At 46.3% G+C, this 27,938-nt stretch overlaps 1 protein-coding gene across 1 annotated transcript; it reads right to left on the reverse strand.

Annotated features, from left to right (window-relative positions):
• Positions 1-1,525: 1,525 nt before the first annotated feature.
• On the reverse strand, positions 1,526-15,534 carry slc6a17 (solute carrier family 6 member 17). Its single transcript, XM_062459938.1, has 12 exons — positions 15,214-15,534; positions 11,434-11,843; positions 9,019-9,176; positions 8,042-8,168; positions 7,054-7,235; positions 6,146-6,256; positions 3,792-4,033; positions 3,358-3,550; positions 2,959-3,151; positions 2,517-2,676; positions 2,160-2,322; positions 1,526-1,980 (listed from the first exon to the last, which is right to left on the reverse strand). The coding sequence occupies exons 2-12, from the start codon at positions 11,732-11,734 to the stop codon at positions 1,612-1,614; spliced, it is 2,199 nt and encodes a 732-aa protein (XP_062315922.1). The 5' UTR covers positions 11,735-11,843; positions 15,214-15,534; the 3' UTR covers positions 1,526-1,611.
• Between the last annotated feature and the right edge of the window lie 12,404 nt (positions 15,535-27,938).

Raw genomic sequence — 27,938 nt, forward strand, 5'->3', positions numbered from 1 at the left:
TTCAGAAGCCACGAGTCACCAAGGGTCGCTGTTGCGTTGCCAAAACATTGCCAGGGGCTCACAGCTGCGACTAAAGAAACTGTGTGTGTGTGAGTGTGTGTGTGTGTGTGTGTGTGTGTGAGTTTGTGTGTGTGTGCATGCAGGTTGGGTTGACAACAAGCGACAAAGCGCCTCCTCCCCGTCTCCTCCTCCCCGTCTCCTCCTCCCCGTCTCCTCCTCCCCGTCTCCTCCTCCCCGTCTCCTCCTCCCCGTCTCCTCGGTGGCATTAGGGAGAACACTGGTCTCCATGGTGTGGTGCTGCAGCCAGTGACACACTGCTTCACCAGGGTCACACATCTCTGTTTTTACCACAGCAGGGTTCACGGTGGCTCGTTCAGGAGAGGAGGAACTCGCAGCCTCCAGGAGTGGACTCGTGATCAAACGCTAGCCAGCGCTGCCGTTTCTTTAAACCCTTTAGATGCACACTAGCTCTTACTCTGACCTTGATTAAAATGTGTGTGTGTGTGTGTGTGTGTATTTGGGGGGACGGGGGGGTTGGGTAAAGATCCTGCGGGTCATCTCTCAGAGATGTTCTACAGACACAGGAGGGCTGTGCTTATCATGGTCAAAATCAAAACGACAATGTTGACCTTTGAACCTTAACACCTCAGTTCTAGTGCCACATGAACATATACTATACAATATACTACACTGCCAATGCCATGGAGATAGGAGATTTATGAACGTTGCTAGGCGCTACTACACTTCGACTACAGCTGAAATTTGTGATTTTAAATATTTAGATAGTAAACACTGTATTATTGTGTGTGTGCACACTGTTATTGATTCTGTAATGATTTTATATACTGGAGGTGCTAACTTCCCTTCGATAGTTACATTTAGTCATTTAGTTACAGTAGAAGATTCCTAGTGAGGATCAAGTCTTTCCACTCAGTGGGATAGTGAAGTAAGATTGACTGAAAGGAAAAACTGATCCTGCAGATGGAACCCTGTTCACCCTACAGTATGTGTTTACCTGCTGGTCTTCACATCGTTCAAATTTACAGAATGAAGAAAAGGCCCAAGAGCTCCTTGAGGTAAGAACACTAACATTTGTCCAAATAACCAACTCTTGAAACTCCCAAGTTCAGCATAAGCTATTGCAGTGTTGGGGACACTTTCAACAGAGCAAGAGATTACACTGAAGTCAGAGTAGGCCCACAGACACAAAAACTATGAGCAAACAAGGGTCCTGCTGTACTGTACCCATGACAGATAACCAAATAACCTTACTCTCAGAACCGTCTACAGTCTGAACACCCTCAGGCTCACCTGCTTGCAGAGAGGACCTCCCCACATCCCTTTGTCTGCAGTATATGACAAAGGAAGTCTGTATTCACAACTATAAGGACTCCATTTCCCATCATCCTCTTTGTCGGCAGCCCTGGTGAGCAAGGGAAGAGTGAGGGAATGGAGAACTAGGAAGATGGTAGAGGGACGTGGGTGTGGACGCTGCAGTGACAGTGGAACTCTCTGCCTTTCTCTCTCTCTTTAATTCTCTCTCTTTCTGCGTAGGGTTCGGGGGGTGGGGGGTGGGGGGGGGGTTTATCTGAAAGTTCGATTGGGGACAAATCATAGTTCAGACTCCGGGGAGGTGATATTCTGGTACCCGCTCTTGGGCCCGATGCCTGTGCCATAGTTGGTGTTGGTCATCTCGTGGGTGCCGCCCGGCCCCAGGTAGGCACGGTGGGCGGGCATGGGGGAGGGCGCCTCGCTGGGGTTCTTGTTGAGGATGAAGCGAGACTCGTCCTGCTCCTCCAGGTTGGAGATGTCCTTCATCATGCCTTTACGGTAGGAGACGGACAGCTTGTTGGAGCCGTCCGACATGAGGTTGAAGCGCCTGGCGATGAAAACGATTGGCAGAGGCAGCATGGCTGAGATGATGAGAGCGTAGGCCATGCCCAGGGCCCAGGGAGGGTAGCTCATGAAACGCTCCGAGCCCTAGGAGGAGAAGCAGACTAGTGTGATTACCGTGAAGACTTCCAGGGAGTGACGTGAGTTTAACTCCATGAATCCTAACACACACACAGACACTCTCACACACACACAGAACCTCACACACATCCCTTACTCTACAGTTAATGTATCATGACATGGGATTTGGTTGCTGAGTCACTGACCAGTTCCTCCACCCAGGCGTTGTAGCCCGCGGGACTGATAGCCATCTCGATGACAGTGGCAACGATGAGCACAGAGAGGCAGGCGGGGGACACATACTTCCACATGTAGAAGTAGAAACTGTAAGGCCTGAAGCCCAGCATGTCCTCCAGGTCCTGCATGAACCTGGGAGAGGACGGAGAGACAGAGAGAGAGAGGCATGGGGAGAATTATGAGCGGGAAAGAAAGAAAGAAAACGGAGGAGTGGGGAGAAACTTTTTCTGGGCGAACATGACAAAGACTGAATCCAAAAAGATAGGTTGACCACGACTCTACCCAGAGTCAAGCAAGCAAGGGTAAAGGTTTGTGTGGGCACTGACCTCTTGGTGCCGTAGATCCAGGCCACAGAGATGTTCTCTAGGATGACCACCACAGTGAGCGGCAGGCCGGCCGAGTAGTCATCAAACATGGTGACAAAGTAGTTCCCTGAGCGCTGGACGAAGAGCAGACCCAGGAAGAAGGCCACGATGCAGCAGCCCACTGAGGAGAACAGGAGAACAGCACGGTTCTTTCACGCTGCATGAGGAACCTAGCGACCCTGCGTGGGAGTCCTTACATAAGAGGTAGGTGTTTCTTTCTCAAAACTCAAGACGGCTGAAACAAAACGAATTCGCCTGACATCCAAACCACTTTCTACGCAGTACACCTGTACTCATGGTCATACAGGTTAGCAGCCTTCCAACCCTAATCCCTTTCTCCATAAATACCACTTAGAAATAGTTTCACACTATACTAGACGGTGTCTACCCCGGTTTTCCTCACCAGTGAGGATCTCCTTGCGGATCTTGAATGCGTCGAGGATGGGTGTGGTGATACCGGTCATGGTGCCTATCATGCTGCCCAGGCCCAGGTTGATGAGCATGAAGAAGAACATGACGGACCAGAAGGGAGAGGCTGGAAAGTGGGTCATGGCCTCCGTGAAGGCAATGAAGGCCAGGCCTGTACCCTGCACCGACTGCAGACACAGAGGGAGGGGGAAAGATGGAGAAATACCAACTGAAAGTGACTTACGCTACAACTAATCACCACACTGCTGATTTCCATCCTGAAAGCACAGCATAGTAAACCACAACCTTAGCATCGTCCACCGGGTCAGAAACACCTTTTAGAGGCGACGGCACGGGTCTGAAGATCAGATGGACGGTCGTTCCGCCGGCTCACCTTGTTGAGCTCGTCCTCCAGCAGACAGGGGTCCAGCCCCAGCTGGCTGAAGGTATCCTCCTTCACGGTCTTGATGATGCCGTACATCTCCGTGTAGTCGGACGACGACAGCTGAGAGAAGTTGACGTGGGGAGGGATGAGCTCTCGACTCAACACGCCCGTGTTCAGGTAGCCCAGAATCTTCTCTGCGTTGCTGGACACAGTCAGGGAGTGAGGGGTGGGGTATAGTATTAGGGTTAGTGTTGGAGCAGTAGCCTGGAGGAAGCACTCATGTACTTACGCATACTTCATCTCTCCAGAATTAATTCAGATGAACATTTGTGACCAAAGTCTAATGGTCAAATGTCATCTAGTGTTACGACACAAGTGCAAGTATTCACACTACACAAAAAGCCCTACAAGCAACACTGGAGCAGTACAGAAGATGTACTCACTCCACGACACACTTCTCGTTCATGATGTTAGCCTTGAAGCCCAGCACGGCGAACACCACCAGCGTGGCCAGGATGGAGGTGACGAAGTTTATGACGGAGACCAGCGCTGCGTCGAAATGGCAGTTGTTATCTCGCTTGTTGTAGCTGGAGAAGGCGATGACCCCTCCGAAGCCCAGGCCCAGGGCGAAGAACACCTGTGTGGCCGCCTCCCTCCACACCTGCGGCTCCAACATCTTCTCCAGCTGGGGACACGAGGGGGAGGTCAGGGGAGGTTAGGGGAGGTTAGGGGAGGTCAGGGGAGGTCAGGGGAGGTTAGGGGAGGTTAGGGGAGGTCAGGGGAGGTTAGGGGAGGTCAGGGGAGGTTAGGGGAGGTCAGGGGAGGTCAGGGGAGGTTAGAGGAGGTCAGGGGAGGTCAGGGGAGGTCAGGGGAGGTCAGGGGAGGTTAGGGGAGGTTAGGGGAGGTCAGGGGAGGTCAGGGGAGGTTAGGGGAGGTTAGGGGAGGTCAGGGGAGGTTAGGGGAGGTTAGGGGAGGTCAGGGGAGGTCAGGGGAGGTTAGAGGAGGTCAGGGGAGGTTAGGGGAGGTCAGGGGAGGTTAGGGGAGGTTAGGGGAGGTCAGGGGAGGTTAGGGGAGGTCAGGGGAGGTCAGGGGAGGTTAGAGGAGGTCAGGGGAGGTCAGGGGAGGTCAGGGGAGGTTAGGGGAGGTTAGGGGAGGTTAGGGGAGGTCAGGGGAGGTCAGGGGAGGTCAGGGGAGGTTAGGGGAGGTCAGGGGAGGTTAGGGGAGGTTAGGGGAGGTCAGGGGAGGTCAGGGGAGGTTAGAGGAGGTCAGGGGAGGTTAGGGGAGGTCAGGGGAGGTTAGGGGAGGTTAGGGGAGGTTAGGGGAGGTTAGGGGAGGTTAGAGGAGGTCAGGGGAGGTTAGGGGAGGTTAGAGGAGGTCAGGGGAGGTCAGGGGAGGTCAGGGGAGGTCAGGGGAGGTTAGGGGAGGTCAGGGGAGGTCAGGGGAGGTTAGAGGAGGTCAGGGGAGGTCAGGGGAGGTCAGGGGAGGTCAGGGGAGGTTAGGGGAGGTTAGGGGAGGTCAGGGGAGGTCAGGGGAGGTTAGGGGAGGTTAGGGGAGGTCAGGGGAGGTTAGGGGAGGTTAGGGGAGGTCAGGGGAGGTCAGGGGAGGTTAGGGGAGGTCAGGGGAGGTTAGGGGAGGTCAGGGGAGGTTAGGGGAGGTCAGGGGAGGTTAGAGGAGGTCAGGGGAGGTCAGGGGAGGTCAGGGGAGGTTAGGGGAGGTTAGGGGAGGTTAGGGGATGTCAGGGGAGGTCAGGGGAGGTTAGGGGAGGTTAGGGGAGGTCAGGGGAGGTTAGGGGAGGTTAGGGGAGGTCAGGGGAGGTCAGGGGAGGTTAGAGGAGGTCAGGGGAGGTTAGGGGAGGTCAGGGGAGGTTAGGGGAGGTTAGGGGAGGTTAGGGGAGGTTAGGGGAGGTTAGAGGAGGTCAGGGGAGGTTAGGGGAGGTTAGAGGAGGTCAGGGGAGGTCAGGGGAGGTCAGGGGAGGTCAGGGGAGGTTAGGGGAGGTTAGGGGAGGTTAGGGGAGGTCAGGGGAGGTCAGAGGAGGTCAGGGGAGGTTAGGGGAGGTCAGGGGAGGTTAGGGGAGGTTAGGGGAGGTTAGGGGAGTTCTAACAGTGTTTCAGTGGTTATAGCCAAGGAACAGTCTGTATTATTTCAGGCATAGTCTAACAATAACATAATCTCAATTAAAGTTCTGTATTAAATCATTCTGATGATAAGGCGGGCAACAGTTGTGCTAAAATATTGACAATACTTTTTACTTATGCTATGTAGGTGGAGTATATGCCATATTTTTCCTTGCTATATGCTATTACTTACAAACAAATGTGAAATATATTTTTTATATCAGTAAATGTGTTTTGCCATGTCATTTCTGCTACATGGGAAAAGCTATCAGTACCTTCAGTGTACCATGAGATGGAGACAACAGCCAAGTTTTCAGTGTAATATGGGAGAAGCGTTAACCATTTTAGATCTGCAGAAAGGTCTCAAACTAGGCCCAAGCACAGTAACTCAGAATCCCCATATATGGACAAACACGGTTGTGCGTCATACAAAATGTTCACTATGCATTAGGTATCCAAACATCCATGGATAGGGATCAAACGACAGCAGAATTCTCAACATACTGCTCGGACTCTCCTTCCAATTTGAGACGCATCCCAGGGTCGCACAGGCACACTGCCGTATGAGGACATATGTGTGTACAGAGACAGATGCCGGGCTGACTGCTTGGCAGGAAGTCCGAGCCCCCTGTGTTTGAGATTCAGAGATAGCTGCGGTGTTCTTGGCGGCTCGCCCCTCTCACCTTGGGGGTGAACATGTGAGCGATGCCGTCCACGGCTCCTTTGAGGAGCAGGCCGCGGACCAGGAAACAGGCCAGCACCACGTACGGAAAGAGGGAACTGAAGTACATGACCTGGGAGGGGGAGGGGGGGAGGGAGAGAGAGAGATACACGTCACACACCGCCCTACCTGTAGGATTGCGTGGTAGAGGGTCCACACCAACCATAATCCATCACAGAGACTGAGACTGACAGGCCTGAACACAACACACACAAAATGAGGCATGGGTGCGTCTAACATGCTCGACCCACACTCACACTGGAATAGAATGAATTGTGATGCATTTCTACTTCATTTCAAGCATCTGAAAATTGTTCCCAACTGAGGTTCTGAGAGTTCAGATTAAGAATTCATCCTACGGCATTTTGTGGATTTCTTTGGCATTGCTGTTGTGTGTTTTAAAATGTGTCAGTTCTTGGCATCCTCTTTGTTTTTTTGAATTTCCTATTCAAAAATGTGGGTTGGATGTTTTGTTGTGCTACATGACTCATTCTCTGGAAGAAGATCAGAGGACACAGTTATGGACACAGTCAACGCCTCTTCTCATCTTCATTGTGCGTGCTGTTAAACCATACCATATCCCTTTTTCAAGCTTTTCCCTTTATAGCACAAATAATTACCAAAACCGAACAGAAAAACAGTCACAGGTTTTAGCACCACAGCCTTAGACCCAGGACCCCCTGGAATGAAGTTCCACAACAGTCAATTTAAGTCTAAATATAATGATTTGAAACAATAACAGCATATTTATTTCTCTCTGCCTGTGTACGATCATGATGTGCTGGCTTGCTCTGGATGTGTTTTCAAAGTCGGTCATTAAAATAAATGACTACTCTCAGTCCCTGCGGCTCACCCCGGGAGACCCCTCACCTTGCCGGATGACTGGATGCCCTTGATGACGGCCAGACAGACGATGATCCAGGCGCCCAGCAGAGACAGGACCATCCTCCAGTTGAGGCCGCCGGTGTCATCGATGGAGCTGGTGATGTTGAGGGTCTGCCGGTACCAGAAGTATGTGGTGGCAGAACTCTTCTCACACTCTGGCTCCACAACTACAGAAGGGGAGAAGAAGAACCAGATACAGATAGGAACACATGAATAGATTCCTAAAATTCTTTCTTTTTTTGCATTTAAAAGCCCACATATTAATGGGGTTAATGGTTGGCATTCTTGGCTGATGCTTTAGTGAATGTGCAAAGTAAGGGCTTGTTTTCAAAATAAAACCCATTAGAGCCTGCTACATTGGTTTCAATGTGAACCCAGCACAGGGGAAGCTAATGTCAATGTGCATTGAACCCAGCATGGAAAAGCTAATGCTAACATGCAGCGACCCCAGCATAGGGAAGCTAACGTTCACATGATGTACAGTGAAACTGGCTTCGGGAAGCTACAATGCTAACAGCAGGTGAGCTTAGTTACCTCCCTCTGTCTAAAGCTGTGTGAGCCTCTGTCAGTCTCCGGAGGCTACCAGCTGTTGGGATTTCTGGGAACTGACTGCGTCGGCGGGGTCTGGCCTCCTGACAGCCTGCTCACTCTCATCGGGCATCACGCCATGCCAGCTCTGCAGTCAGCAGAAAGCCCAGCTGCTTGCAACAAGACCGTGAAGGACTGTTTGACTTGACTGAGAAGGCGCTGCGAAGCACGAGGAGAGACGAACTGTGCAGCCTAATGAGATGCAGCTTAGTGTTACATTCAGATGCATCTGTTTCCGTTGCATCTTGCTGTGTTGGACTGCAGGGTTTTGTATTGTGGTCTGTGCTCAACTGGCTTGAGCTAACGTGTTGTTTTCTATGCTTTCCTGGACTTTAATGGAGTTTTGACTGTGCTGCACTGTAATTTACATGGGTTCGGCACTCACTGGCTTGGGTTCCATTCCTCCTGATTGGACATTCAGCCCAGGGCAGTGGGTACTGGAAAGACTGGAAGAAGTAGAAGATGCTCCAGCCGATGATGACGTTGTAGTAGAGACCCACAAAGCCACACACCTGCAGGCGGAACGAAAACCAGGACTCATTCTCAGAAACACACCTTATTCGACAACACACAAACACCGCTGAGCGACACAGGTAGAACGTCCCGCAGTCCTGAACGCTCCCTTTGTAATCTGGGGCTTTGCTCAGACTCACAGAGTGGGCCAAAGTCGCGGTGCGTATGAATAATTGAGGTGTGTTCTCTCGGCAGCCTGTGTTGAGGACCTATGCGGGTGTATTTATAGCTGCCGAGGCTTGCGCTTCACTGCCCCAGGCTCTGAGAACCTGCTTTTATCAGGCTCTGACTGACCGGGGGGACGGACGGACAGGAGACTTCCTGGCGTTGCTGCTGCTCTCTGAGCTGCCTGTGGACACCAGGCTGGGGGGTGTGTGTGTGTCTTCGACCACAGTTGGCTGGTGGGATGTGACAGATGATGAGGACAAGGAGCAAGGAGGAAGCGGTGACTGGTGCTGGCATCCGCCTACCTTCTGCTATTACCTAACCTGAACCCTTCTGCTATTAACCCCGAACCCTGACCCTCACACACTGGGTACACTGATACCTATACACTGGGCATACGGATCCCTAAAAAAATAGGCTTACTGGGCCTGGGGACCTGAGAGATAGCCGGTACTGGCTTTAGAATGTTGTGCCTGGTGTGGCTGCTAATTTCAACACTGCATGGCTCCGCTAGTGGTCAGACAGGAAAAGCATTTTGCTGACTTGGAATGTTACTGCCCTTCAGGCTACCAACGTCAGACGGAATGTGTGCAGTCGTCGTGGCAACGGCACAACCGAAGCCAGCCACAGAGGGCTGCTCAGGTCTGCGTGTGAAGGGCTTGGCGTCTGCTCACTGGGACTCACCATGAGACTGGACACGCCGATGCCCCCTAGCTGTGGGTAGACGTAGTTCCACACCCCGATGCTTCCACGTCTAATTCTCTGGCCGACGGCCAGCTCCAGGAAGAAGAGAGGGATGCCGATGATGATAAGGAGGATGAAGTACGGTACCAGGTAGGCACCTGGAACACAGGGAGGGGGGGGCAGGGAAGACAGGGAGAATTACATCCCAAGAGTTAGAGGGAAATCCAAATCTTATCATAACAGTCAGTGGATTGATTCATAGATTTATTTGAGAGTTTTTCTATTCTATTCCTGTTCTATTCTATTCCTGTTATATTTTATTCCTGTTATATTCTATTCTGTTCTTTTGACTAACTCAACATTTTGGGGACCATTCACACTGTCCTTTAGTGGTCTATTTTTGTAGTTTAATTCCTGCTCTCTGTGCCTCACTCTAATCCACTTTTGTCCAAATTGCTCACCCCAAGTACCCCCCACCCCCCTTTAGCACCCAGCAGAAGAGAGAGTGTCAGCCACTATCTCACTCAAAATTGGGATGTCAAGACCTTGTGACGCCTCGACCAGAAGAAGCACCATGGTGACAAAAGACTTTCTGGGAAGGGGGAACTGGATCATACTGGTTTACCTGAAAGCAGCCCTTACCTGCTTTCAGAGAGCAATTCCCCTTAATAGTACACTGGGGAGGACTGAGGGCTGGGATCAACTCTTCAAAGAAACCCCAGCAGCTTTACAGCTATATGCAGTTGTACAAGCAATACACTTCAGACACAAAATACTCCAATATTGCAGCACAAAGGAACACCATTATTTGGATTGAGGGGTTTATAATATGGGACTGAGTGCTCTAATACTATGTAGGCTTTGTTCAATGTCAAATCTGTAGGCCTTTGATTAAAAGGAAATTGCATGTCTCTTGCTGAATACACAATGGGGGGGGGGGGGGGGGGGGGTGAGACAGACAGAAAGACAGTCGGCTGGCTTATCATTAGAAAAGAGATTGAAACTACTGTATTGACTGTCATTGTGTCAGGTTTCAGTGAAGAAACACACACACACACACACACAGACAAATGTTCTATTGATCTATTGGATTATACTGTATGTTATCAGACATACAATTAGTATTCACACAACACCTACAACAACAAGCTGTCTGAAAATTCTGAGCATTTCATGTCCTTTCTCTGAGCGACAGCCACTCATGTTTAAGGTGTGGAGAGAGAGACAGAGATAAATAAAGCAAGAGAGAGATATGAAAGAGAAAGAAATAGAGACAGAGAGAGACAGACAGAGATAGAGAGAGAGAGAGAGAGAGAGAGAGAGAGAGAGAGAGAGAGAGAGAGAGAGAGAGAGAGAGAGAGAGAGAGAGAGAGAGAGAGAGAGAGAGTGGAGGAAGGAGGGGAGGCACCAAAGCCAGACACATGAAACTAAGATGGGTTTTTTCAGTCCCTGATGCATATCCTGTGGAGCCAGAACCATATCACACTACATATCCCAGTGAGGCTTTTTATGCCCGGGCAAAGCACTTATTCAGTGTGGGGCTTGTCATGGCAGAGTAATTGGATGACAGAAATATATGCAATGAAAGAAAAACACGAGGATCACATTATTAAATGTGTTGTATTTCCAACTAAACAAGATATCTAGGTTGTGTAGGGCAGAATGATGGATAGGGTGACACGGTTTATTAAGTGGCCACGAAAAGATGCAGACATTTGCTCAGAGCAAGACAACTCCTTCTCTCACATCCAAGAAAAATACAGTTATCCTCCAAGAAGCTGAACTAAACTGTAATGTTCTTCCCATCTCCATGAAATAAACAACAAACTGCTTTCAAATCATTAAGAATGTGTCAGCAGCACTGTGCAGCACGCATATACTTGGAGTATTTTCATTGTGTTGATCTTTGGATAAAGAGCGATGGTAAATGATGGGGAATAACAGGCATCTGCATGGAGAGACATTGTTCTGTCAGACCAGTCTGGTGTGAAATCCCAGGTAGTTCTATAGCACGTGTAAGAACAGCACAAGCTGTCTCGTGGTTAGACCCTGAAACTGTTTAACAGAGACATGCAAAAACACACATTTCATTGCCTCTCCAGACACACACACAACACAGCACTCTTAGACAGGACATTGCCTCCAGTTGAAATGAATAAAATGGGAGCATAAATCGTGCTCTGTGATGTGTCTCGGCGAGGCAGCAATCAATGATGGCATAGTAAATAGCACGGCAATCAAATCAGCAAATGTAATTACCATTCTCAACCAAGCCCAACACATTCCACTCCTGGCCCCCAGATCAGCATGAGCTGTGGCCTGTTAGCTAGATAACTATGAATGTATGATACTGTTCTTGTCTTTCTACACCCTTCGTTTCAGATGAGTCTGAATTTAAAAAGACATGTCACCCACCTCCACCGTTCTTCTGACACAGGTAGGGGAACCGCCACACGTTTCCCAGGCCCACAGAGAAGCCCACCTGGGCCAGGATGTACTCCAGCTTGTTGTTCCAGGCCGGCCTCCCCTCTTCGCCGTCCGGGTCTGGGGAGGGCAGCAGGCCCTTGCCGGGAGCGATGGCCCCTGGGCTCAGACCCATGCTCATCTGACTGCTCTTGTAATCCATAGGCTGCTCCAGAGCCAGCAGGTCCGCCACGGACTCGGTGACAGGCTCATTGCTGTGTTCGCGCTGGGTCACCTTGCTGTTCTTAGGCATGGTGTCGGGTCTGCTGGTGGTGGGGTCTTCTAATGCTTGGGGCCAGAGGGGGAGAACGAGGCCCAAGGTGTTAAGGGTGACAGACACAGGAGAGAGCTGGTTGGATTAGCTGTGAATAGAGAGGTTTACAGACGGTTAGCGATCTAGCCTTGCCATAACCACACTTATACGCTGTCTGAGAAGAACCAGTGCAATGGGAGGATTTAAATGAACCAGTCTAGGTTCTCATGCTGGATTTTTGAGATGTTGATGTTATACTTCGAACCCACAATCCCCAATGCAGGGATTATGCCTTATCACAGTTAACCACCCAGCAAACTAATATAGAACTGAATATGTCCCAGCCTATTATAAAAAAGGGATGCACTGCTTGAGTTCATGAGTAGAGCAGTCTAAGCTTTGTGGACACTCATTTACTTACAACTCACAAGATGAGTCCTGAGAGAGGCAGAGGCAGCCAGTCAGTGACAGATAATGAGTTTCAAAGTTGCCCCATCACACCCCTCAAAAGGTCAAAACTGCCAGTCACTGGCCAGACAAAGCCTTCAGTGTGCTGACAATCTTAATCAGGCTTCTGCAACAAATGCATTTAGAGGAAATTATTCAGTAGATTAAGTGTTTGATACATGAATAACAAGGCAGACGATTTATCAGATGTTTATTTATAAACATGGGCAAGCCTGAATGTATTGTGGTTTGCACTGTGGAGAATGTAACATCAACTAAATCCAAGAATTGTGCTTATTCAGTGAAAGTTTATGAGTATGAAAGACAACTATTTAAGGCACAATACACACTGAAATCCATTCAAGTCAGATCACGTGAGCAGCTGCTGCTAATCACAAGAATCACAAGTGCCGTTTATCTGTCTTGTGACTGTTCTTATGAGAACAATAAACAAGTTGGCTAAGGAAATTATGGATACGAAAGGTGACATTTTATACTTACAAATACTTGAGGTGTAAATTCAGCAGTAGAAAGAGCTCAGTTAGTTTACGTATCTGCATTAAGATGAACTAGCAATGTTTCAAATGCAATGTGGGCCGATCAAAGTCAGACAGGAATGTTTTGATATTAATTGTCTGAATTAACCCTTGCCTTACAGTTATCAGCAGATGTGTCTGGAGAAAGTCTAAATCCCCCATATTCGCATGTTGAGAGTAACTTTGTGGAGGCTAGTGGTGAAATCCTGTAATCCTCTGGACTGGTCACTAGCCTTCTTCAGACTCTACTTGTTTTAGCTCACAGCTAAAAGGAAAAGAGACTGTAGTAAGCCTGCACTAGTACCACAAGTGACTTAGTCTCTCATTTCTGAGGGAACATTTCCTTAACATAGAACATCCATTGATAGTTTTTTGTGTGTGAGCATTTTATGAATTTATCACAAGCAAACACAACATGAAACGTTGTGAAACAAAAGGAGTTAAAAAGATAAATGTGATGATACATATATGGTTGATTAAATGTGAGACAGCAGCAGGAGAAAAGATAACCAGGAGTCAAGATGTTTTTTAATGGCAGGTCATCTTCAAAGTAAAAAAAAACACAATTCTAGTGTGCTGTTTTGGTGACTGGTGAAAGACCAGACACGTCACTGACAGCTGGAGGGCAGAGACAGTCAAAGCAGGCTTGTTTGATCTCAAAAACATCACAAAGCTGTGAGGGTCAGAAGACTCATAGCTGAGACCACATGTGCAGTCAGTTCTTAAGAAGGTGGCCAGCCAGCCAGTCAACCAGCTAGCCAGCCGGACCACCCTCAGGACTGGACTAATAGCTGCACGCACATTGCATTCCTCAACCACAGGCATCCCTGCAGTCACGACATGCAGCAGCTCTACTGACATACCTCCCTTCCCAGCTCCCACAGCCTCTCACAAGACAATACTAGAGGACTCATGGGATTTCTGCTTCCTTACAGAAGCCTGCACGAAAACTGAGCAGTGAGGTCAAGGATTGTGGTTGTCAACAGAGTACTTCAGCTGTAAAAATGTGGAGAACACTTTATTCTTGGCCTTGTTTTAAACTTATGCAAGTCAAGTTTGTAGGCAGCTAAGTGTCCTAATTATTATTGAGCAGTGACGGTGGGGGGTATGTCTACAGAAATAGCCCGAGTGATTTTTTCCTGAGCACCAGGAAGTGTGAGCTGGAGGAACTGAGGAGAACAGCTCACCACAACATCCCCGGGAACCAAGACAACCTGTCACTCTGGGGGGACGTTCTTATCAACTGCTTCTAAGTGGTGAATGATGATATCAATTAACTGTTTTATTTCCCAGTAACACAGTTACTCATCACATCCTATTCTGAACAGATAAACAGTGATATATAGATGTACATTTGTCACAAGTGCGAATACTGATTTAGTGGGTCTTGGAAAAAGACACTAAACTGTCAAAGGGGTCAAATATGAATCTGTGCCAATATCTATTGTTCCAATCTTTCCACAGGGGAGTTGGTCTAGTTGAAGCAAGCATACAGGTTATTACACATTCTGAGGAGGATATTCACTCTTATCTAGTGAGGTTGCTAGGCAATGGCTCTCACTGCAAAATGGAAATGCCATCTCTGCAGCATCAGTAGGGCCCTCTCTCAGTCTCTCATACTGGTTGACTGACATGATAGCCATTAAAGGACTGCTGCAACTGACAGTGACAAGACCTTTAATGAAAATAGACTGGTAGCCACATCAAAGAGTAGTGTCTTTGTGTCTGCTTGTCTTTCTGGTCCAAGCAGAAAATGTGGTTTGCCAGTTTAAATTCACATGCAGTTTTCAGGCTGTTCAGAATATTTACATAAGATAAAGTTTAAGTTAGGACAAATGGTTGAAAGAAATGACTGGGATTCATAATTTAGGGGTTTACAGGCAGCTTCTATATTTGGTTTATGAATTTGCGTCCCCATTTGACATGGTAAATCCATTCAAGGCCCGACTGACAATCTACACCAGGGCTAATGTAGTGTCCGAAATGTGGAGGAGAGAAAATTGTGTACGTTTTAGGACGGTCCTAAGACTTAATCCTCTGTAATACAACGTAACCTTTCTTAAACCTATCACAGAACGACCAAGGTCAAATAAGTGATAACAAATACGGCGCACGCGTGGATATTTATATTGAGCTGTAGCCTATTTCATCGTTGCACTTATAACATTTCACTGAGGGATGTCTAAGCCTGTCGAAATCAATGAATTTGAAGTCCGACGCACTGATGTTCTGATTTGTAATGAGTCTAACTAGCTCCAAATGGTAAAGGAACGTTTTCGATATACGTAGAATAACCGCTAGGCAGTGGAGATGAATTAAACTAGCATTTCACATTTGACAAATGTGTCGTATCTCACTCAGTTACAAATTATAATAATTGTTAGGCCACTGTGAATAACTGCATGCAAGGCAAATCCTCATAAATGCCCGGTAAATTCACATTAATGCACGTGAAAATTGAAAATCTTACGAATGCACATTTACATGTATTCTTACCTTATTCGAGATGCAAGATGCCCTAGAACAAATTTCTTTATAACTGGAATAATCCCGTGTGTGTAACTATAATCAGTTTTAGCTCAAGCGCAATCTTCGAATACAGCATCTCTGCGCGCACAGAGATGCAAAATCACCGCTCCACGGAATTGACATGCGGTGAGGCGCGTAAAGTCTGACGCAGCCAGCCACTCAAAACAGCACAACTGCAGGCATAGGCAACATTAACAACTAAAAACGTCAACCTTAACAGATATGACAACTGAAGGTTTTATGTAACGTATTTAAAGAAGTCCACAAATGTGTAGATTTTTTGCATTCACTCAAATTATAGGCTAATCATTTAGGGTTCCACGTTGCGGGTCGTTGCAGGACAATTGAATTATCCATATGATGTGAAAATAACTAACTATAGTAAAGTCACGAAGCCTGACGCAGGTTGAGTCACCAGCTCTTGCTTACGTCAGTAGTGGATACTTCACCGTCTTGTACAGCATCTGCTGCAGTTTCCTTCGGGTAATAACAACATCTCGACCACCGGAGTATAGGCTACAGTGCAATTAATTAAGTCCACATCAAGTTGTTTTGCCATAGAGATGAAATGGCCTGAAGCACATTCTACATATAGCGAATTAGCTGCTGTTATCATACAGATTATGTTTTATTCTTTGTGATTTGATGCGGGTGTCTCGCAGGTTTGTACTTAGTTTTAGAACTGTAACTGTAATATTACATCTGTATTAATAACAGTGAGAAACTGCTTGCAAAATGCCACATCAATCTTTCAACCTCATATAAATCTTTAACATGATTGTGATAATAGGACACATTTTAAGGGGAATATAGCCTGTAGGATTAGCTATTTTATTACAGCTAAAACATACAAGCTCTTCTGAAAATCTGTTGAGCAAATACTGTACATTATCTACCCAAACAATTTCAGAGACCAATTTTACAAGAGACTTTGTGGTTTTAAAAGAGTTTGTGGCAGTCATTTTTCTTGGTGACAGCAGAGATTTACTGTGTCCTTGGTTCTATTTATTTCTGCTCTGTTGAGTATTTTTATGGAGTTTTGAATAATGTTGTCCTTCTCAAGGATATATTTCAGTGTGGATGACTTTTTTCTTGCATCAGCCATTAGTAGAGCCATATAAAAAATACATAACATCCTACAGAATGTATTTCAGAATCAGTATCAGAATTTGTTTTATTTGCCATGTAAGTTCACACAAACAGGAATTTACTGTGGCAGGAAGGTGTATACAATAAAAATATTCGGATCTTAAATAAAAAGTAGAATGTACAAAAGTATTTAGGAGCCATTCATTTATATACCGTACTTAACAGTCAGAGTAAGCCATGACAATCGTGCTTGAAATGATTTGACAATGGTTTTCTACTAGCTCATGATCTCCTCGGAAGATAGTCTCTCCACGGTAGATACTGCGCAAGTAAGATAAGCCCCTTCTAGAGCTAGTGGAGACAGTCCCACTGGAACACAAGTAGACACTCCTCCTAGTATCACAAAGCTGTCCACACAACTCAGTTTGGAACCCATTCATTAAGAAGTTTATGTGGTGTAGAGTGGGAAATCATGCTTCATGGAGAAACGATGTAGAGATAAACACAGGAACATGTGGACCCTGTTTACATGTTGGGGGATCCCTATTTGGTTAGAAAGACACTGTGTTGAAAGGTATGGTTTGTGACAGGGATTCATCTCATCGAGCCTCAGGACTGTTGGTCTGCTTAGCTTCCCACCCACACAGAACACATCCACCCACACAGAGCACATCCACCCACACAGAGCACATCCACCCACACAGAACACATCCACCCACACAGAGCACATCCACCCACACAGAACACATCCACCCACACAGAACACATCCACCCACACAGAACACATCCACCCACACAGAACACATCCACCCACACAGAACACATCCACCCACACAGAGCACATCCACCCACACAGAACACATCCACCCACACAGAACACATCCACCCAAACAGAACACATCCACCCACACAGAGCACATCCACCAGCATGGAGGAGCATCCTTGGTCTGCTTGGTGTGCATGTGCCCCTGTGCATCACGAGGCTTGGTGTGAACACACGCATGCACATCAATAGGCACACCTGCACACAGACTCTCTGTTTCTCTCTCACATACACAAATCGACACACACACACACACTATTTCGTATCATCACAAAAGAACGGACATGTGAACACTTACGCACACACACACACACACACACACACACACACACACACACACACACACACAAGGTATATAAACACAATACATTAGCGTGCACAGTCACAAACACCACACTGCCTGCTTCCATTCCCTCATGTGACTCACTTTTCCAAGGGCTGACTGCTGGGATCAGTTGCTATGGCAACCCCAGATCACATGATAGTTACTCACTGTGAGCTTTTCCCTTTTTTTCCTACATTTTTAGCACCTCCTGGCTTTCTCTTGTATCACTGCTGTGAATGGAGTAGTGAGATGTACTGTAGGCTATATCTTGCCATTTCACAGGATATGACAGAGTAAAATGCATGTGCTGTTCTGGAGCTGTGTTGCTGTATGCAGCTATGATGCATGGTGGTGTTTTGTGTGTGGTTCTGTTTGTAAATGTGTGTTTGTAAGTGTGTGTGTGTGTGTGTGTGTGTGTGTGTGTGTGTGTGTGTGTGTGTGTGTGTGTGAGGGTGGTGACATTTTTTGTTCCTCTCCAGCCGTTACATTAAGTAACAGGAGACAAACTGTCCTGTGATTCATGACAGTACAACAAATCTGCTTCAGTATTACTCATCCAGTACTGGCAGACAGAGTGGTGAGTGATCTGCCTGTTTCTGAAATGACACAATGGATTATTTGCTAATGAGCTATATGAAAATATATATAGGATGAGCACCCCAGAAAACCTGCCAAGAAACATCAAACCTATTTAAAAATGAACTGTACTATAACCAGATTGGATATATTAGCAGAGATTGTCATACACTCTCCCTCTGTTAAACTGTCCCATTGTCTAGATATGGACAAAGGGCCAGACTGGAGAAGAATCACCAAAGGACTGCTACAGCCTGTCACCCTGATCTATCTTGACCTTGAGGAAGATGATGCAATGCCTGTCGGCCAGTTGGTCCATTGGAGGCAGGGTTTTATATTTCATGTGCAGTTAAAAGAGGGTTGAGAGTCATAACGAGGTAATGGGGCGTTAGACTGGAGAGTACATTTACCACGAGACACTCATTAAGATGCCCTGATTTACTGTGAGGTTGAAGGTGTTTAGGACCTACCGGATGAGAGGAATGTGATGATTCAAACCCTAAGCAGAGTCTCATACTAGAGGCCTGACTTACTCTTATCATCTGGCTTACAGGCATTGATTTGATCCTTGAAATGAATATCATATGATATTTACATATCAGGTGAACAATGATGCATCGTTACACCGTGTTAAAAGGGGTTTGATGCTGTTATTTGAAATGATTAAGTACTGTGGAGGGTGCTGATGCGTATTTGAGCTTATCTTATTACAAGAGCCGGCCAGAGGAACACTGCCTTATCTCTGGCCCCAGAGGCTGTGGTTGCCAGGGTACAAATCCAAAAATGATGGTAAACACCAGGTGAGTCAAACCATGTTAATGAGAGGGGTATATTTACACAGCTGTGGCACGAGCCCACTGAGAATGTTCTTCCCCGTTCTCCCCTACCTACCACCAATGGTGCGGTCTTAATTCCGTCAGTCTTGACACTTACACCCCTCGGGCGCTGACGCAGAAGCTGGGGGAAGATGAGAGGGTGGAGGGACGGAGTGGAAAGGAGAGGAGCGTCTACACCCATAGACTAGGCTACCTCCTCCAGCACTTCTGAGAGTAGACAGGCAGAGATGTGGGGTGAAACACAAACACACAGGTGCCTTGAAGACTCCCACACTCCCAGAAAGATATATATCCCTCTTCTATACTCAGACAGGTGCACAAAGATGCCCGTACTCAAAACAAGTCGGATATGACATGTCAGGATTCTCATTCCATGTTCCATTCCTCTGGGTTGCCTCACAACAGACAAAGACAGTTTCCTAGTGTTGTCCTCTGCTCTGCTTACTAATCATCTGACCCAGCTGCTTTCTTGAGAAAGGCCTGATTAGCTCGGTGATAAAGGTTCCTACCTCCAATGGAGAAACCGACACAGATAAAGAAACAGACACAGGTGGGACAAGCACAGCCAGATAGCCGCGGGCGCTATTGACAACGGTGATGAATGTGGGTTGGTGAAATCGATAACAGCGTTTTAGTAACTCGCCCACAGTTTCGGCATGCTGCCATGGTTATGTCTGTGTTTGTACAGGCATCAGGCTGAGACAAGAAATAAGGGGTTGGTTTTGACCCTGGATGTAGACAGGAGAGCAGGGCCAGCATGGTCAATGGATATGGTTGGACATGGATGTATTGAGGCTTTGGTAGGATTTAAGTAAGGGTCAGTTCAAAGTGCGTACAGTATTGTAGTCGTGAGTGCACAAAGCCTATATCAATAGTAAGAGCCCCATGGCAGGCCTGTGAAGTATGTGGATCATTTATCAGAGATAACAGAGACCTCACAGAAACTGTGTGTATTTGTGAGAGAGATAGAGACAGATTAAATATGCTAAGCTTCACAAGACCCTTTGAGAGGTAACAGTTCGTCCCTGACACCAGAACCAAAAATAGAACATGTATTATAGTCTCAGTCATTTCATCACTCAGGATTGTGGGATTTATCAGCCATTTTGTCTGCGGTCGTGATGCAAAAACCCTGACATATGGATTATAGTCTCCTCCAGTACTCACTCCTCATCCTTCAGCCCTGACTTTTTACTGGCTCCCTTAAATCTTTGTTACATAGCATGAGCATTTTCCCCCTGAGACAAATACATCATGCTGATCAATGGATCAATCAAATAGATGCATGAGGCATGAAAATGTGACTATAATATCTTGCCTTCTTAGTCACTAATGCATGTTTAAAATTGCAACGTGCGCCCCTAATGCCAAGTTCCTAGATGACTGACAAACCGTAACAACCGAACTGTGTTGCTGGCAGTGTGTGGGTGTGTGAGGGGGTAGGTGCAGGAGATCAGAACAGCCTTGCAGAGCATTACAACACTTTGATCCCTCTGGTCAGCTTGGAACAAAGCTATGCAAATTGCTCTGAATGGTACATTCACTTTGCAATTAGTTTAGTAGGAAGTTGTACATTGTTTTTTACCTCCAGTGTTCTCTCATGCTGGTGTAATCGTATACTGTAATCCCAACGGAAACTAGAAAAGGATTGCCTTTGTCATGCCCTTGGGGAGATGCAATGACTTGTGAAATTACACAAATATTGTGTTTTCCGGTGGCAGTCACATCACCATCACATCACCAGCTGTTGCCTCAGAACACGTCTTCCATCGCCTTCCTCTGTGACGTTTAGAAACACTGTCTGGAGGTCACATTCTACATTTTAGACCTGAAATGCTTCTGATGTAGTTCACATAAGACATAGCAAGCAGCATGAAATGACCCAAATTCAAAGGCTGGGTCTCTCCAATGGACCAGAATCCCACCAGTGGACCAGATGGCTGTTGAAGGGACCTACTGTGGCTGAGGCCAATATACAGTACTGTAGCTCAATGACCGCTTACATAACTCTGCGTGGGATAGTGAGCTGGCACATTCACATTGTAACAACATGACTTACAGACAAGAAATGGGCCTGGTCAAAGGAAGACAGGTTACTGACTGTATGTAGCTTCGCACACATTTTATATCTTGATAGCTACCAGAGGATCAAGCACCCTTTGATCACAATCTCTATATTTTGTTTTAATTTCAGATTAATAAATACAAATTGAGTGCTTAGAATTTTAAATATATATATAGACACATATATATATATATGGTCCTGCATCAGTATATGTGTATAACAATCATTATTTTCACTCTCAATTGCAATTACATTAACTTGTAGTAGTTTAAATTCAAATGAGGTTGTGTCCTTGCAGAGAAAACAATTAGTAATGGGCTATTGGTTGCTTTAGAAAATGAGAAGTTGACTCCAATCCTTTCGCCTACGTGGATGCTCTCTGATCCATGGAGGCTCCTGAGCGCACCCTGTGTGAGGAGTGCACATGAATGAGCTCATCAGAGCTCGACTAAGAGCCCATCGATCAATAATGTGCATTCAATTCAATTAAAATGTTTTAGCTATGTCAATAATTTTGAAATTTTCAGACGACTGTCAGTAGCCAGGATTTTGCTAGATCAATGCCAAATGGAACACTGTCTGAACACTTTCATTGGTCAAAACTGCAATCCACTCCCATGCCCATGGTATTGTGTGTGTGTTTGTGTGTGTGTGTGTTTGTGTGTGTGTTTGTGTGTGTAATGATGCTTGTGAGCTCTGCCATACCTGTCTGCTATGTGCTGTTTCTGTCTCAATATCCTGGTTAACCAGCCTTGCCCTGAGCAGATGTCTGTGATAGGAGCTGAAGAAAGAAGGGGACCTCTTATGTTCATTCAGTGCCTGTTTCAACGGTACCGTAAATAACAGGGCATGCAGGTCACGTTCCTGTATTCAACTGAAGATGAATACAGTATTCACGTATCTCTCTCTGCTTTTTCATATTGTACAATTTAAAAGCAAACTATAAGCAACTAAGCCTCTTTTTGAGAAATGCATTGTGTTTGCATGCTTGAATGCACATGTGTACTTATAAGTGCACACTCCAAAACTAGGGTGCAGGGTAGTGACTCATACCCTCTTATTCCTTGTTCCTGTAGGCAAGACAGAGTTTGAGTTAAAATACAACAAATCTATTTATTAGACGATTCATAGATTCATGAGTTCATTAATTTGTTTGTTTATTTATGGGAGGAGAAGAAAAGCATTGCAATTTTACCTCAAGCTTAAATAAATACAATGTTTTTCAGGGAAAGATTACTTACAGGACTGTGATATGGCAGTGCCCTCTACTGGCAAAGGACACATCTGCACAAAATGACTGTTGCTAAATGTAATCAGTAGGAAATGGAGGAGATGGGTGTCAAGCTTATTCCCACACAATGACCTGCTTCCTAAGCCTACATTCATCAAGAGGAGTCAGGTGGCTGAGCGGTGAGGGAGTCGGGCTAGTAATCTGAAGGGTTCCAGTTCGATTCCCGGCCGTGTCAAATGGCGTTGTGTCCTTGGGCAAGGCACTTCACCCTACTTGCCTCGGGGAGAATGTCCCTGTACTTACTGTAAGTCGCTCTGTATAACAGCGTCTGCTAAATGACTAAATGTAAATGTAAGAGGCATTTTAACCTTACAGTTTTCAATTTGTACGTGTGTGAATACCCATAAGCATCACATTTCTCAGCTCTGTTGATCTGTTTATCAGTTTATAACTCAGGTAATCAAAGCTCTGAGAGGTAACTGAACAAGCTTTTGAGTGGTATGATAAAATATGAGGTGTGATAGGATGATGCATGTATGTGTTTGTATTCACAGCATGTGAGAGTTAGGGGGATAGTTTTCTATGCGATGTTTCCAAGTCAATTTCCCGTTTAGAAACAATAAAGATGATATCTTCTCATCTAATATGTTACAGAATACGTAGGCTAAAGCAAGTTTGCTTTACTTCACACAGAGGAGGAATAACGATGATGAATTTTAATAAGCTACACAGACTATACTGTCGATCCAGTCTGCCAGCCGATGGTGAGAATGATTACCATATCTCTAATCCTCCCTCCTCTCCCCGGGCCGCTCATCCTGCTGCCAGGCGGTGTCTCGGGCAGACGTACGTGTCAGAGGCGGGACTTGAGCCATGAGCCATCTGGGCTGCAGCGGGAGCTACAGTCACACTCTCACAAACACACACATACACACGTATAAGCGCACAAGCACACAAACATACACAAACATACGTACACACGAGCTGACACACACAAGTAGAGACGTACACACAAGCTGACACACACAAGCAGAGACGTACACACAAGCTGACGCACACAAGCAGAGACGTAAACATGCTCAGCACTCCCGAGAGACGAGGCCTATAGCTGAGCAGATGAGGTTCCCTCCAACTCCTGAAAGTCATCTGCACTGTTCTACATACCAGCGATGGGGGGGGGGAAAGGTGATGTTTCCGACATTAACACAGACTTGATTGACACATCCATCTTAAAACATGTCAACTCGCTGTACACTTGTTAAGAAGTGTGTATCTAAATTGTTAAGGGGTGCTACTACCCCTCCCTTCCTTCCCTCCTCAAGGCCAGAAGCCATGGTGATAAATCCTAGAGAAGTTCAGACGGTTCCCAAGGCAGACCTGGCAACCAGCCAGACCCACCAGCAGACAGCTCAGTCTCCCTCCAGCTTTCTCTCTCTTCCTCTCCTCCTCTCTCTCCTCCTCTCTCTTCTCTCTCTCTCCTCCTCTCTCTTCTCTCTCTTCCTCTCCTCCTCTCTCTTCTCTCTCCTCCTCTCTCTTCTCTCTCTTCCTCTCCTCCTCTCTCTCCTCCTCTCTCTCCTCCTCTCTCTTCTCTCTCTCTCAGCTGGTGACAAATGACCCAGACGCTTCCTCTGGCAAAGTCATTGATTATCACGGCTCTCCTCCACTCTCCCCGTCTTCACACCCAATTGATCAGGGTTAAGGAGTTGATAAGGGCATGATGTCTCTGTTCCAGTGATAATATCAGCAAGTTAGGAGCTTATATCGGCTGTAGCAATTGTGATCTGTTACTGCGGAACTGAATACCACGTTTTCATTCCTCACTAGCAAGAGTAGGAAATGATCACCTGACCTTAAGATTTGCAATCATATTCTAAACTTCACTTTCGTAAAAAGTCAAGTGATAGAGTTGCAATATTTAGTAAGCGCAAAAAAAGTAACCTGTGGCAGCCTAGACATAAAAGTGCTCTTCGAGAGTTCAAGAGAAAGAAGCATCTTTTTCATGTTAAAATCTCCCGTTGCAGACATTAAAACAGGCAACGGCCTGCCACTGCAATCATAAACAACTAGAGCTCCACATTACAGAGGAAAGTGACATGGTCGTAAAGTGCCGTGGTTCCTGGGCTTTGACATACAGTTCTGGGGTTCATAAACTCACTGACTGGCCCTTTACTCCTAGCACCATGGCCATTAGAAGGAATGATTCCCATCGTATATTTCGGACCACTGCTCTCTTCTCAGCTATTGAAGTGGCCCCTAATAGAGAGTCCAGGGTCTCGCGCCTGACAGTGGAGAAAATAGATGATTATTATGAGAAGCTGCAGGTAATGGGCCGTATTTCACAATTGCCGTGCTGTGGCTTGAAATAAAACCTGTTTTTTATCCAACAAGGGTTCATGTATGGGAATCATTTGACAAGCCGTACATCTAACTGCAGAGAGCTGCTACGTGCATGGTTTGCTAAGGATGTAGGATTAAACTATAGCTGACTGCACACTGATGTAAGACCAAAAAGAAAGAACATGTTAACTTCTTTTTTAAATACAGGAAAATGAACCTGATTTCTTAAATGGCAGGGAACTTAAAATGAGATGAAATCAGTGTCATAATGTTATGCTCATTGACATGTCATATTTTATGTGCAGGTTTACTGATCACCACTAGATGGTGTCACAACTTTCTACACAAAAGACATAAATTAGTAGGTGATTTATTGACCAAGCTTTTAACTGTTAAAGGGGATTAGAACATAATAAAGACTTGGACTGATTAATGCCTAGTATAAATTAATTTGATCCTTGATCATCCTTGGGAAATCCATCTTGCAAATCCAGCAATCTTTTCAAAACAGAGAATGCTTAACTGTAGTGATTTCTGATTCATAAAGTTTCCATTATTTGTCATTTTCACTGTCTTTGCACCTTCAATGTGTGAAAGGCTCCTCTGGAGACAGGAGAGACATGTCTATAAGCAGTACAGAGATACTGGCTGATCTCTGAATTAATTCTCTCTGCAACTCCAGTTTCAGCCGGAAACTGCTGTTTGTTTTGTCGGGGGGTGCTTCAGCACTAGAAGGCCTCACTCCTAACCTAACTGTAAGCTAACTGTTACACACAAGTCTCAACTGACCATAAGTGGATCTGCAGACTTGTGGAAAGACTCTGGAAAAGTTTCAGTTAAGTAACTGGAGGTTACACCCTGAACACCCACAGTGTGTTGTGTCGTCGTTCAGTGTATATGAAGTACATTACATTTACATGTAGTCATTTATTTTAGCAGAAGCTCTCATTCAGAGCGACATACAGTAAGTACAGGGACATTCCCTCGAGGCAAGTAGAGTGAAGTGCCTTGCCCAAGGACACAACGTCATTTCATCAATGACAGGAATCAAACCGGCAACCTTCTGATTAATAGCCCGATTCCCTAACCGCTCAGCCATCTGACTCCCTAAGTAACAGAGATAAACTCTGTCCACGAGCATTGAGGACAGTCTCTTGATAACCTCTGTTGTAAAACCCATACAGCAGCACTAGCTACTATATTAACTTGGGTAGGATGCACAAGGCTAACTGCTCACTGAGTTGTGCTGGAGGTCAAAGGGGGAGAGGGCTGCCCTGGTGAGGCATACATGCCCTTGCTAATATAACAATAAACACTTGTCTCCTCTCTGTACCCCCCCCCCCCCCCACAGCCCTCTACAGGGGTCGCCCTCACAAACCTTCACTTTCATTCCCAAATCCTCATAACACACCACGCAAACAGGTATCCATCCATGGCATACACACACGCATACGTGTAAATACTTGCACGCACACACCACTTTGGTATCGCCACTCCAAGTAAGGGAGCACAACCAAGACGATATCCTGTTTACACATGGATGCTAAAAAGAAGTTTTAATAAGACTTTATTTACTCTTTGCCCACCATATGTGATGTCCCCGAGTGTTTGAAATATAAGATCAGTCACAAGGGGGGGGGGCACAAGCTCCCAGGACACATAATACCCTGCATGCTCCGGGGCCAGCTAGAAGAAAAAAGAGCACAATTGGATTAGATACCAAAATAGGGTCTGTGTTTGTTTTAATCAGTCTGGTGACACAGGGAGCTTTTGAAAGCACAGGGGGAGAAGAGTCTGAAAGGGAGAGAGGGGCTGCTGGGGTGAGTGGCCCCCCAGGCCAGGCCACAGAGGCCAGGACCAGGCTGCTAGAGACAGGGCCTGAGGGGTGGTGGTCTGGGGGGCGACTGACTGGCTGGCTGGTGGGTTGGTTGACCGACTGGGCACCGAGAGTTCAGTGTCAGTCCTGTAAGCAGGAGTACAGTGGTTAATCATTCTCAGAGAGAGAGAGAGAGAGAGAGAGAGAGAGAGAGAGAGAGAGAGAGAGAGAGAGAGAGAGAGAGAGAGAGAGAGAGAGAGAGAGAGAGAGAGAGAGAGAGAGAGAGAGAGAGAGAGAGAGAGAGAGAGAGAGAGAGAGAGAGAGAGATAAAGATAGTATAGGACGAGGGATCGGATGTGTAAAATCCCTATATCACTTCTACTATGACGTTTTGCACACTACAAATAGTTCAGTGAAAACAGTTCAAACCACAAAAACATACAGTAACCATGACTGATCTGTGAAAGTTGAAAGTGGTCAGCAACACTGTTTGTTTTGAATAGCATTAGGTCTAATCATTTCCTTGAGAGAAGATTCTAATAAAGAAGAAAACAGATACAACACTTGAAATCCTACTCCGAGAATGTCAACTGTCTTGTCTAGGCCTGCATATCTTCTTACCAAACGTTTATCTTGTCTGAGACTTAGAATGGATGAAAAGTGAGGACAGGCAGGGATCCTAAGCTGTTTACTGAAGTGGGTAAGGTACTCTCATTCACTGCCAGAAACCATACAGATGGCTCTGACAACAAAGTATTTTCGCACAGTGCACACAACTCCAGTTTCCACGCGTTTCGATCGCTCGTTGCACGGCAGAGCTTCTCCGCCATATCCATCCCATAATAACCCGTACTTTCCAACATGCAGGGGAAATGTGAGAGTAGCCATCACTCTGTTTGACTGCTGAGGTTCAGAGCTCCTCCACATTAGCTGTTTGGACAAAACCTCTGAGAGAGGCCCGCGTGGATCACTCTGGTCAGTCACGTCGGTCACAGTCGCAGTATCACTTTCAGTTGTGTGTGTGTGTTACTGAAGTTTTACACCAGACATACACTCCTGGAGCTCCTTCAGCCCCTACGTTGGCTGGGCTAACTGTAACAGAATCCCACAGTCGGAAGTACAGATCCAGCTGCAGCGAAGTACTCATAAATTAGATTTTCTGGGCCCTGGCGAGTATATCGTCTCCGATGTATCGTGCTCAGAGATGTGTGCAGACCCACGGAAACTCACTGCAGCTTCAGGACCTTTGTCACGTTGTTTAATTCACGCACCACATCTTGAACTGTAGGCCTACTACCGACTTCTACATGAGACTTGTCTGTATGTTTCAGCAGATCAATGGCGGGATCCTTTGTTTTACACATAAAGAAGGAATTATTCTACTGAATACTCATGTGTTTGTTGTTCAAGCTCAGAGGTCCGGATGATGAGTCTGCTGAAAGGTTTTCCAAATCGTGACAAAATCATCCAAGTCGGTTTCGGAATTAACAGCTGCTTTCCATTCCTCGATGTGCAGGGTAATTCTAAACAGTTTATTTTCTGTCCAACCACTTAAAACACCCCAAGGTCCTTATTTTTCTCACAACATGTTCCT

This window comes from Osmerus eperlanus, chromosome 4 (assembly GCF_963692335.1).
Source record: "Osmerus eperlanus chromosome 4, fOsmEpe2.1, whole genome shotgun sequence".
Classification (NCBI taxonomy): domain Eukaryota; kingdom Metazoa; phylum Chordata; class Actinopteri; order Osmeriformes; family Osmeridae; genus Osmerus; species Osmerus eperlanus.